The sequence below is a fragment of the Phyllobates terribilis genome, unplaced genomic scaffold, assembly GCF_046119375.1.
Source record: "Phyllobates terribilis strain yellow unplaced genomic scaffold, ASM4611937v1 Scaffold_1__5_contigs__length_1240528914, whole genome shotgun sequence".
NCBI classification, from domain to species: Eukaryota; Metazoa; Chordata; class Amphibia; order Anura; family Dendrobatidae; genus Phyllobates; species Phyllobates terribilis.
Genome location: NW_027362761.1, coordinates 533133827 through 533147364, shown reverse-complemented (window position 1 = coordinate 533147364; position 13538 = coordinate 533133827). Strand labels below are relative to the sequence as shown.

At 47.9% G+C, this 13538-nt stretch overlaps 1 protein-coding gene across 2 annotated transcripts in view; it reads right to left on the bottom strand.

Annotated features, from left to right (window-relative positions):
- The window catches only part of LOC141168646 (granzyme A-like), a 223202-nt gene that overhangs the window by 35258 nt on the left and 174406 nt on the right, over positions 1–13538 (bottom strand). For both annotated transcript variants that reach the window (XM_073655068.1, XM_073655067.1), the window contains 2 exons: positions 12242–12380; positions 3228–3363 (listed from right to left, as the gene is read on the bottom strand). In XM_073655068.1, the coding sequence (XP_073511169.1) occupies positions 3228–3363; positions 12242–12380 (275 nt within the window). The remainder of the gene's footprint in view (positions 1–3227; positions 3364–12241; positions 12381–13538) is intronic.

The following is a 13538-nucleotide window of genomic DNA, read 5'->3' as shown; positions in this document are numbered from 1 at the left end:
AGTTGACGGGCCCCCTGGGCCGTGGGGTACTCGGTAGCCAGGCCAGTCGGTGCTGGGGGTGTCACAGTGGCGGTGACCCGGTCCATGACCCAGGGCAGTTAATAAAAGGGGAATAAAGAAAAAGGGAATAAAGTTTTTATATGTAATGTTCGTGACGCCACCTGTGGTATGCGGCTATATGGGGCCACCGCTGCGGTGCAGATCCTCTGGAGCTGATGATGACGCAGCATAGTTGGTTCAGCTCTCCACAGGCAAAGCTTAGCTCCAGGGCAGTAAGTGGTGATTTTATAGATATTGCTGGTGTAGTGCAATGCAGGTGGTGGTGCAGATAATGACCAGTCCACAACTTAATGGCGGTTTCCTCTTATCTTTACTTGTGGTTGTTAGGCAGACCGGGGCACGGGTACTAGCTGGTAGTAGTGGTCCGGGCTGCCTGGAAGCAAGTTGGGAATCCACTCGCCAGGTGAAGTTGGAGGCCTTCCCTTTGCGCTTATCTCTTTGGCCCTGCTGCTTATAGCTGTGCTGCAGCACTCGTCCCTGAGTAAAACGTCTTTGTGCTCACCGGTATGGCTGGCAGCTCGGGCCTTCTTTATGTGTTGCTCCCACGTGGCGGTGCTGGGCCCTATCGTGCTGCTGAGCCTCCGGGCGTCTAATGGGGCCAGGACACCTGCAGTCTCCTGCCCTCCGGTTTCTGCTGCTGAGCCTTCAGTGCCCCACAACCTTGTACTCAGTTGTCCTGTTCTTCTGCGGCCCTCTCTGGGGTGAGCTGACTTACAGCTCCACTCCCCAGGTCCTTCCTCGTCGCTGTCCTGTCTTCAACTTCTCTCACTAACTCTCACTAACCCCGCCTCCAGATTCCAGTTGCTAAGGGGAGGAGCTCCCCTTGCTGGTCTGGAGCCAGGAAAGTGTTGCATGCTAGTATACCTGATTAGGGGACCCCTGCTTGCTTCCAGGCATGGCATCACCCCTTGTGAGGGAGGCAATGCCACTGTGGCAACCGGACTCCTGGGGTGCCACACCATGCATACCAGGATGGGGGCTCAGGGGGTGTCATGCATACCAGGATGGGGGCTCAGTGGGTGCCATGCATACCAGGATGGGGGCTCAAGGGGTGCCATGCATACCAGGATGGGGGCTCAAGGGGTGCCATGCATACCAGGATGGGGGCTCAAGGGGTGCCATGCATACCAGGATGGGGGCTCAAGGGGTGCCATGCATACCAGGATGGGGGATAAAGGGGTGCCATGCATACCAGGATGGGGAATAAAGGGGTGCCATGCATATCAGTATGGGATGGGGGCCATTTATACCAGGAAAGAGGGGCCGTACATACCAGGATGGAGGATATTAACAGAATTGGGGGACATTACCCCAATACCAGTGTCAGCAGCAGACCCCCTCCCCCATAACAGGGCATCATGACCACATTTTTGTCTTAAATTTTTTTTCCTATTTTCCTCCTTTAAAACATAGGTACGTCTTATGGTCCGGTGCGTCTTATAGTCCAAAAAATCCGGTACATGTTTGTTATCGGCACACTTGTACTGGCCTGGAGAATTATGTTGCCAGGTCAGTTTTACGAAATAGTCTTGCTTTCCAGTACAATAAATGGTAAAATGAAACATGTGGTTCAAAAGTACACCTCATCCAGCAAAAAACAAGCCATCATATGACTATATTGATGGAAAAATAAAAAATGTATTGCTTTTGGAAGAAGGGGAGGAAAAAACGAAAATGAAAAAAAAAAAAAAATTGTTGGGTAGTGTTATTACCACATAAAGGGACAAATGAGAAATTTGGTCTGGGCAGGAAACCCAAAATAAGCTGTGTCAGGAACAGGTTATGTTTTTTTCCTTCTAGACAGTAAGATTTATAAATTATATACATGACATCATGCAAGTTTTCCATAATTCTGAGCAAAAAAAAGTGCTCAGACAAAACATTATCAAGTTGTATTAAAGGGAAACTATCATGTCAAAAAACATTATTAACCTGCAGATATGGGGTTAATCTGCAGGATAATAGGGTTCTAAAGCCGTGCGGCCGCTACACTGAAAGCACGGCTACCAGAAGGAAATTAACTTTATTCCTCCCACCCACCTCTGGCTTTCAGTCATAGAGGCGTGGCTTCAGTAACTGCTCAGTACATAGGTGAGTGGTGGCTGTATCCACACCCCCAGAACTGACTGACAGCCAACTCTGTAATTATGCCCTGCTAAGCTGGCTTTCAGTCAGTGCCAGGACATGGTTACAGCTGTCGCTCACTATTAACTGAGCAATGACTAAAGCCGTAGCCGGGTCTTCAGTGCAGCAGCCACATGGCTTTAGAAAACTATTAACTTGTATCTTCACCCCATATCTGCAGGTTAATAGAATTTTTGTTAAAATAGTTTTTATTGTGGGGATTTTTAACATATAACGGGAAAAGGGGAACACATAATAAACATACATAATGAGGAATAAAAATTAAGATTAATAAAAATGTAAATTGGCACCCCAACTATCTAAAGAGGAAGGGAAAAACAAGGGAAAAAGTAAGGATTAAAGAGGGAGGAAAAAAGGGGAGAGAGAAAAAAGGAGAAAAGGGAGAAAGGAAGGGAGGAAGGAAAGGGAGAAGAACAAGGAAAAGAAGGGAGGAATAAAAATAAACTGGAAAAGAGGGAGGTGGAAAAGAAATGGAAAAACAGGGAAAAGATTCACTGTAAAAACAGAATAAAACATATGTCATATAGAAAGTTTGGAATATGTATTCTACAAAAAAAGATCATACATCCTAACAATCAAGTTTTATCAAGAACATGGTAGTCTGCATTTGAAGGAAAATAGAGGTTCCAAGAAGACCATCTGATCTCATATTTGGAAAGAGAGTTATTTTTAAGAGCAAATGCTAATTCAAAGGTGCTGTGAACTGAGATTCTGTCAATAATATCATCAATTGTAGGGATAACAGATGATTTCCATTTGGCTGCAATAAGCATTTTGGTTATTGCAAATAACCTGATGTAAATAGAATTTAATGTTAATAGAGTTTTGAGACATGATAAGCTCCCTTTAAATATTGTAACTTTCAAGAAGGTGGAAAGTAGGTTGACATCCCTTTGGGGCACCCATGACATACATTGGCATCATATACATATTTCTCTGGAACATGAAATTGACCTTACTCTACTGCTCTGATATTCTGGTTTCAGCCTTGATTTACATCTTCTCAATGTTTTCATTCTTACCTCTAAAAGCTGAATGTCATTGATTTTGCGAACCTTATCATATAGAGGGAACTTAATGCCTCGCTTAATTCTGATCTTCTGCACACGAGCATCTTCCCGCCTATGAGCACCCAGTACAGCATATGAAGTAGAGTCACTAGAAAGAAAATTTTTAAAAATCACCTTAATCAGAACATTTTTGTACAAAAATAAAGACTCAGTTAATCAGTAATCACTTTACATTTTTAACCCCTTTTGACATGGCAATTTTTCCACTTCTGTTTTTAACTCCTCTTATTCTGAGAGCCATAATTTTTTTTAATCAATTTTATTTTTCCGTCGACATTCATATGGAGGTTTGTTTTCTTGCAGGACGAGCTGTAGTTTTGAATAAAACCATTCATTTTACCATACAATGTACTGAAGAATGCGAAAAAAATTCCAAATGCAGTGAAATTGAGAAAAAAATGCAATACTGACATTTTTAGGGGAGGCGGGGGGGGTTTTACAGAGTTCATTGTGCTGTAAAAATAACCTGCAACATGATTTTTCAGTTCAGCTCAGTTACGGTGATATCAAATTTGCATAGATTTTTTTTTCAAGCCTATGTAATGAAAAAAAAAAATTGGACTTTGTAAAAAAATAGAGCAAATAATGTTTTTGTCTCTATTTTTGAAGACCCATTACGTTTTCATTTTTACATAGATGGATCTGTGTGAGAACTTGTTTTTTACTAGATAAGTTGACGTTTTTATTGATACCATTTTGGGTTACATTTTGATTACTGCTTATTGCATTCTTTGGCGAAGGGCAAACGCAAAACCCCAATTCTGAGCTTTCTATTTTTTTTCCCATTATGGTGTTTATTTGTCTGGTTGATTAATTTTAGATTTTTTGAATCATTAGACTATTAGACTTTTATAGATCCAGAGATACCACTTTTTTCCTTTACTTTTAATGAGCAACAGGAGGTGATTTGACTTTATTTTTTTTTATTTTTTCATAATTATTTATATTTTACCTTATTTTTTAGTCCATTTAGAGGACTTGAACTTACAATCGTTCGATTAATTATACTATATACTGTAACACCATAGTATTGCAATATATAGAGAAATTCCAATTCTTTTATGAAGCTCAGCCTACAGCTGTGCTTCACATGAGGACCAAGATGTCAGTTACTGGAAAATTCAGCATGCCACGACTGCCAAGTAAACCCAAAGAAACTTTCTGTACATGTCGCAGATTTCAAAATCACACATGATATCAACTTTCGCAGTGTAAAAAAAAAAGTACAGTGGGCTGAGGGTATTTAGCCTAAGCGGTGAAAAATATGTAGACATTTATAAAATAAAAATATGGTTTGTGTCGTCATTTTCTGAGACTAATAATATTTTCATTTTTTCTCCTAGGGCTCTTTTTTGTTATTGGCAGAGCTGACATTTTATTGATACAATTTTAGAGTGTATACGACATTTTGAAAGTTTATTGCATTTTATGGTGGAGCTGCGGTGTCCAAAAAAAATACATTTCTGGCATTTTGAAATTTTGCTTTACCGCATTTATGGTACTGGTTAAATAATCTTATATTCTGATAACTCAGACTTCTATGTGCGTTGCTATATCAAATTTTATTTCTTAATTTTTAATGTGAGATTTTATTTTTTTCGCTTTTCTTTTTAGCTCCCTAGGAGGGGATTTAACCTGTGATAGTTTGAGTGCTTGTTCTATATACTGCAGTACTGAAGTAGTTGCAGTGTGTAGCTAAAATCAGTCTCCTATTGCTGGGCTTCCCACAAGTACTGACTTTGAAGTCACATGGGTCATGTGGACCATCAGCAAATGCTGTCTGAAATTTACAACAGCATTTAAAGGGTTACCAGGAGTGATTGGCGCTCAGTTCCCTTTTGTTACAATGCTGATTGTGTAACACAGCTGGCATCTGCCAGGTATGGTGCAGTCCCAGCTCCTAAGACCCCTTCATTTCAGCTGTTATGCACACGCCCGGACTGACTGGCGTGTGCGGGTGTTGTGGTTCCACTGGACCATGAACCGGAGAGTGCCTGGAGGGGCGTGACTAAGTATCTGGCCGATCCGACCAAGATGGCACGACGGCATACGATGCCAGTGCACCAGGGAGAAACCGGGCAGAGGGACCAGGTGCTACTCCAGGTCAAACTCCGGACACGGGGGTTGACCCACACAGGGATTACTGGAACAGGCTGGTTAGGCTGGCGCACAGACTGGAGGGTATAGGCAGGCACGACTGGTATGCAGGCAGGTGGGTAAAGGCAAGCGCAGCTAGAGTGCAGACAGGGAGGCACTAGCAGGTAGGAACACAGGCGGGATAGGACCCAGTACACACTGGGACTCAGGAACAATACAGGCAGAGGGGTACAGGCAAGCACAGCTAGAGTGCAGACAGGGAGGCACTAGCAGGTAGGAACACAGGCGGGATAGGACCCAGTACACACTGGGACTCAGGAACAGGCAGGTTAGGCTGGCACAAACTGGTGGATGTAAGCAAACACGGCAGGTATGCAGATGGGTGGATACAGGCGAGTATGCAGGCAGGGAGGTACTGGCCGAAAGGACGGGCTGGAGCACAGAAAGGTTAAGACCCAGTACAGACTGGGTCACAGAACCGCAGATGCGGTAGACAACCACAGCAGAGAGGGAACGCCCCGAAGCGGTGGGCAAGAACAGAGCAGGACGGGGCTGCAGGAGCAGCGAGCACAAGCAGGGCAGGACAGGACTGCCGGAGCAGCGGGCAGAAGCAGGGCAGGACAGGACTGCCGGAGCAGCGGGCAGAAGCAGGGCAGGACAGGACTGCCGGAGCAGCGGGCAGAAGCAGGGCAGGACAGGACTGCCGGAGCAGCGGGCAGAAGCAGGGCAGGACAGGACTGCCGGAGCAGTGAGCAAAAGGGTCAGAGCGGAGCAAGGCTGCCGGAGCTGTGAGCAAAAGGGTCAGAGCGGAGCAAGGCTGCGGAGCAGTGAGCAAGGAGTCAGAGCAGGCTAGAACCACCGGAGCGGTAAGCAAAGGAGTCAGAGCAGACTAGAACCGCCGGAGCGGTGAGCAAAGGAGTCAGAGCAGGCTAGAACCGCCGGAGCGGTGAGCAAAGGAGTCAGAGCAGGCTAGAACCGCCGGAGCAGTGAGCAAAGGAGTCAGAGCAGGCTAGGCTGAGTAGGGGGGACAGGGCTCTGTTCACACGGAACAGACAGGAAGGGAAAGGCAGAGCCAGACACCCACAGGGTACTAGCAGAGAAGTAGCGAGTGGACCACAAACTCACAAACGGGAGTACAGAGACAACAAGCAGGAGTTAGGTACGAGTTCAGACTCTGCAGAAAAAGGAAGGGAACGGACATAGAGGCAAAACAGGTAAAGGATAGGAGAGAGTTCAGACTGGAACTGAGTGTACGGAAGAGACCGACACTGCAGCGGGATACAGGAGCGGGTCTGGGAATACGGCCCCCAGAGAGGCAGGACTAACAGGCAAGGAGCGTGTTCAGACAGGACAGACAAGATACAGGAGCGGGTCTAGGTAATCAGCCCCTACAAGGCGGGAGGAACAGGCTAGGAGCGTGTTCAGACAGGTCAGACAAGATACAGGAACGGGTCTAGGTAATCGGCCCCTAGAAGGCAGGAGGAACAGGCTAGGAGCGTGTTCAGACAGGCCTGGAAATACAGCCTCCAGGATAGGCAGACAAGAGAACACAGAACGGGACCTGGCACCTTCAGAGTGCGAGCACACACTGAATGAAACACTATGCTCAGGCAGGAATAGATGGGAGCAGCTGAGCTATATACCAGGTGACAGACAGCAATAGGCTGAGGACGCACAAGGGGTGTGACCCACAGCAGGTACAAAAAGCAGGAAGTGATCGGGCGCCGCCCTTAAGCAGCAGAAACAGACACAAACAGACAGCATGGAGGGAAGCCAGAGAGACATTCTGGACTGGAGACCAAGTGCGCGCTCTTGCACAGTGGGAGATGGACCACCATGCAAGGACGCCGCCAGGTATGTTACAGTACCCCCCCCCCCTTACGCCCCCTCTTCTTCAGGCCTGCCAGAATCTTCCGCAGGGAATTCGAGGACCAGTCGTTCACTTCAAGGAGATCACTTCCACTGTCCACAGGAAAAACTGATCTCATCTGGTTAGCTAGGATGCTACCTCCTATCCAGCCATCCTCAGCAACAGACGAAACGGGTGGAGTACCAGGAACAGCACACAAGGAAGTCTCTCTCCACATATTTTCAGGTGGCACCCCAGAGGGTACAGGAGACAACTGGAAGTCCTTCACCGGGTTGGAGGGGGACAGAGACTTGGGGGTAATCTCTGCTTCGAGGTACATCTTGTCAAGCTCACAGGAAGAAATAGACGGGTTATCAGGTACATAATGAGGAAAAGTCACTGTCTCTTTGTTATCTGGTGGTACCCCGGAGGATTCAGGAAACAACTGGAGGTCCTCCGCCGGGTCAGAAGAGTGCAGAGGCTCAGAGAAAACATCTGCTTCAGAGTACACTAGGTCGGACTCACTGGACGAAGCAGGCGAGGTATCGGGTACCGAGTATAGGAAAGTCTCTGTCCATTCACCACCAGGTGGCACCCCGAAGGGTTCTGGAGACAACTGGCGGTCCTCCGCCTGGTCAGAAGGGTGTAGAGACTCACGGGTAACCTCTGCTTCAGAGTACACTAGGTTGGACTCACTGGACGAAGCGAGCGAGGTATCAGGTACAGAGTAAAGGAGAGTCTCTGTCCTTTCGCTACCAGGTAGCACCCCAAAGGGTTCTGGAGACAACTGGAGGTCCTCCGCCTGGTCGGAGGGGTGTAGAGACTCGGGAGTAACCTCTGCTTCGGAGTACACTAGGTTGGACTCACTGGACGAAGCGAGCGAGGTATCAGGTACAGAGTATAGGAGAGTCTCTGTCCTTTCGCTACCAGGTAGCACCCCGAAGGGTTCTGGAGACAACTGGAGGTCCTCCGCCTGGTCGGAGGGGTGTAGAGACTCGGGGGTAACTACCACTTTGGGGTACCGATTGTCAGGCTCACAGGACGAAGCGGACAAAGTATCGAGTACCGAGTGTAGAGAAGTCTCTCTCCATTTGTCATCGAGTGGTATCCCGGAGGATTCAGGAGGCAACAGGGGGTCCTCCGCCAGGTAGTAGAGGTGCACAGACTCAGAGGTAACCACAGCTTTGGAGCATCCTTGGACATGCACACCGGTTAAAGTGGGTGAAGCATCTGATGCCGGGTGCAGGAAGTTCTCCTGTGTGGAGTCTGGATGGGCAGAAGTCTCTTCAGGCAGGAGAACCGGAGCACTACCCACGCACATTACCCGTTGGGGCTTCTCCGGGATACAGGGAGATGAAGCTTCAGTAGGGACTTCAAGGTTGGGGTCAGGAGGTCTCAGGGAGGACAGACCCTGGCGTGACGGCTTGCCTCTACATCTAGCACGTCTGGACTGCCTCTTGAGGTTGGGAGATGTATTCCGGAAAGCGTAGTCACCCTGTGAAGATTCTGGGTGGACAGTAGTCTCATTGGGCTGGAGGACTATTGCGCTACCCACACACATTACCCATCGGGGCTGCTCCGGGATATTGGGAGGTGAAGCTTCAGCAGGAGCCTCCGGGTTAGGATCATCGAAGACCATTAGAAAGGCCACCAGGAAGGCCATTAGGTCCAGGAGGATCGGATCCTGTGTTTCATATAGGGGGTTGATCCATTCCAAGGCATCACCCGCCAGGTAAGACATAATGAATGCCACCTTAACCCCATCGGTGGGAAAACATAGAGGGTAGAACTTGAAGTGTAGCATGCATTGCTCCACAAATGCACGACTTTGTCTTGGATCCCCATAGTAACGTGGCGGATCCGCAGGAACGAGAGCAGATAGATCCATCTGGACGGGTGCGTAATTCGCCTGGAACTCAGCTGAGAAAAAAAAATAAATAAATTTTATTTATTTATTTTTAATGCATGTATTCGCTGGAAAACTTCTCAGAGAGCGAAGGCCGTGGGGCTCAACGGGAACCATGGCCTGAGCATGCTGTTATGCACACGCCCGGACTGACTGGCGTGTGCGGGTGTTGTGGTTCCACTGGACCATGAACCGGAGAGTGCCTGGAGGGGCGTGACTAAGTATCTGGTCGATCCGACCAAGATGGCACGACGGCATACGACGCCAGTGCACCAGGGAGAAACCGGGCAGAGGGACCAGGTGCTACTCCAGGTCAAACTCCGGACACGGGGGTTGACCCACACAGGGATTACTGGAACAGGCTGGTTAGGCTGGCGCACAGACTGGAGGGTATAGGCAGGCACGACTGGTATGCAGGCAGGTGGGTAAAGGAAAGCGCAGCTAGAGTGCAGACAGGGAGGCACTAGCAGGTAGGAACACAGGCGGGATAGGACCCAGTACACACTGGGACTCAGGAACAATACAGGCAGAGGGGTACAGGCAAGCACAGCTAGAGTGCAGACAGGGAGGCACTAGCAGGTAGGAACACAGGCGGGATAGGACCCAGTACACACTGGGACTCAGGAACAGGCAGGTTAGGCTGGCACAGACTGGTGGATGTAAGCAAACACGGCAGGTATGCAGATGGGTGGATACAGGCGAGTATGCAGGCAGGGAGGTACTGGCCGAAAGGACGGGCTGGAGCACAGAAAGGTTAAGACCCAGTACAGACTGGGTCACAGAACCGCAGATGCGGTAGACAACCACAGCAGAGAGGGAACGCCCGAAGCGGTGGGCAAGAACAGAGCAGGACGGGGCTGCAGGAGCAGCGAGCACAAGCAGGGCAGGACAGGACTGCCGGAGCAGCGGGCAGAAGCAGGGCAGGACAGGACTGCCGGAGCAGCGGGCAGAAGCAGGGCAGGACAGGACTGCCGGAGCAGCGGGCAGAAGCAGGGCAGGACAGGACTGCCGGAGCAGCGGGCAGAAGCAGGGCAGGACAGGACTGCCGGAGCAGCGGGCAGAAGCAGGGCAGGACAGGACTGCCGGAGCAGCGGGCAGAAGCAGGGCAGGACAGGACTGCCGGAGCAGCGGGCAGAAGCAGGGCAGGACAGGACTGCCGGAGCAGTGAGCAAAAGGGTCAGAGCGGAGCAAGGCTGCCGGAGCAGTGAGCAAAAGGGTCAGAGCGGAGCAAGGCTGCGGAGCAGTGAGCAAGGAGTCAGAGCAGGCTAGAACCGCCGGAGCGGTAAGCAAAGGAGTCAGAGCAGGCTAGAACCGCCGGAGCGGTGAGCAAAGGAGTCAGAGCAGGCTAGGCTGAGTAGGGGGGACAGGGCTCTGTTCACACGGAACAGACAGGAAGGGAAAGGCAGAGCCAGACACCCACAGGGTACTAGCAGAGAAGTAGCGAGTGGACCACAAACTCACAAACGGGTGTACAGAGACAACAAGCAGGAGTTAGGTACGAGTTCAGACTCTGCAGAAAAAGGAAGGGAACGGACATAGAGGCAAAACAGGTAAAGGATAGGAGAGAGTTCAGACTGGAACTGAGTGTACGGAAGAGACCGACACTGCAGCGGGATACAGGAGCGGGTCTGGGAATACGGCCCCCAGAGAGGCAGGACTAACAGGCAAGGAGCGTGTTCAGACAGGACAGACAAGATACAGGAGCGGGTCTAGGTAATCAGCCCCTAGAAGGCGGGAGGAACAGGCTAGGAGCGTGTTCAGACAGGTCAGACAAGATACAGGAACGGGTCTAGGTAATCGGCCCCTAGAAGGCAGGAGGAACAGGCTAGGAGCGTGTTCAGACAGGCCTGGAAATACAGCCTCCAGGATAGGCAGACAAGAGAACACAGAACGGGACCTGGCACCTTCAGAGTGCAAGCACACACTGAATGAAACACTATGCTCAGGCAGGAATAGATGGGAGCAGCTGAGCTATATACCAAGTGACAGACAGCAATAGGCTGAGGACGCACAAGGGGTGTGACCCACAGCAGGTACAAAAAGCAGGAAGTGATCGGGCGCCGCCCTTAAGCAGCAGAAACAGACACAAACAGACAGCATGGAGGGAAGCCAGAGAGACATTCTGGACTGGAGACCAAGTGCGCGCTCTTGCACAGTGGGAGATGGACCACCATGCAAGGACGCCGCCAGGTATGTTACATCTGCTCACCATTATTGACACCCCTTCATTTTTTTCATAGATTGTACATGGATAAATAAATGGAAAGGTATGAAAAGTTATATCCTAAGGTTTTTTAATTAGTTGTCCAAAAGTAATACAACAATAAAACATTGTTTTTCAACTTCCATGTTGCAATTTTAAAGAAAAAAAAAGAATAAACAGCATGTGCTGTAAAGGCAACTCTAATTAACCCCTTACCGATGTGGTATGTATTAGAAACCCCCGATTCAGCGCGGGCTCCGGCTCTTGATGGTTCCATGCTTGGAAAACTTCTTAATAACATTGCGCACTGTTAAAACTCGGATACCAAGGTCTTTGGAGACTGCCTTATACCCTTTGTAAGTTTTGTGCTTGCTAATAATAGCAGTTCTGATGTCTTCAGACAGCTCCTTTGTCTTCACCATTGTGACAAAGGAACAGGGCCTACCATGTGACTTTTAAAAACAGTGAAGTCTTCATTCATTGGCTAATTCATGTCACATGGGCACCGACACTTACTCACAGGTTAATCTCTTTTGTGATTGACTGCAGGAGAGTCAAAATGTGTTTGCATACTAAATTAATGTAAAGGGTGCCAATACCAGTGACACAGCAATCTTTAAGTTTTTCTATTTTCTGCTCCCATTGTTTTTTGTCTTAAATGATTGTTTATCATTTGCTCTTTGGTATTTAACACGAGTGCTCTGTACAAAAAAACAGTTTCATTTGATTACATTTTTTCAGGAGATATTCCACATTATGTACTTAAACTTCATGGGTGTCAATAACGATGAGCAGGACGGTAAGTATTATTTTGTCATATCATTGGATGATTGCAATAACCTCAGAGAAGAATAAAATGTATGGTTTATCTAAGTATTGGTGCTGCTGTCATGTAGGGGGCACATACTTACACATTACAATGAGCGGCAGATAAAATCCATGTTGGTCTAATTAATGCACCCCCACATTCACCATTTAACATCAGAAGAGCCATGTATGGTCTGGAGTGTTGCGCGACCTCATATCCTCCAATAATATCCATGCCGACATCTGTGGATAAGGATCAATATCGGAAATTTGTTTTAAATAACTGAAGGGACACCATGATGTCTAGCAAACAATTATAGTCTGGATAATTGAGTATCAGCAGGTCATATCGATGGCATCTGCAGCCATATCTGATCATTAGAATACAAGGATTTCAGTCTGTGATGAATGACGGCATCACTAAACGTCTCCACCCTTATGAAATGGATTGAAGTTGTAGACACAAATATATTATAATGGAAAAATCAGCACAGAATTTAGAATGAAAGGAAAATGATAGACCTGGCCCATCTTTTTCAGATGGTCTCCACTGTCGAAACTGCCTGAAAACCCATAAAAAAATGAAAAGAATAAGCATGTACGTGTCTGTGGAAAAAACAACATTGCTGAGCACATGTTCAGTCTTTTGTTACTTCTTTTAACTGCTGCATGATTCAGAAACCTTGAAGAGGTTAATAGAAGTAATATGTTCATTTTTCGGGTGACTTTTGCTTGGAAGCCACACACTCTCTTAATAGAAGATCCAGTAGAAAGACACTGGCTTCTGGCTTTTTTCTGAACCAGCTTTGCAAGAGTAAACTCTGGTGGCTCTGTGTGACATGCAGAAGTAGTGCTGTGGCTTAAAAAGCATTCAGCAACTATTAGAAGTAACACAAGCACATGAGACAGGAAGTGTTGTGCTCCAGAAGCATCCAGCAACTAGAGGGGTTAACACAGTCACAGGAGAAGGGGAGTGTTTTAGCAGAGCCACAGGGGGAATGTGGGGAAGTTGTTTACTGTCTTGCTTGAGCCAAAGAGAAAGGTGGTGTGTGTGTTCTGTATCTCACAGAAGCGCCCCTGCAAGTGAAAAGGATTCAAGTCAGGAGTGAAGCTAAACACAGGTCAGGTAGAGTTCCTGAACTAGCAGTGCAGAGTATTGTCAGGCTGAAAGATAATGACTGGAAGAAATTGTGCCACAGGGATCATCTCCCTCTGGTGATGAGCGAGTAATGTAATATTCGTAATCGCTATACTTGTAACGAGTACTTTGTAGTAATCGCGTATTCGTTCCAAATAGCAAGTGCAATGTAAGTCAATGGGAAATGCAAGTAATTTTCTGCAGGACCCTACAAAGGGGTCTGGGGGCCTGAGGAAAAGGCTGAAATGGATGGCAAAGTGATG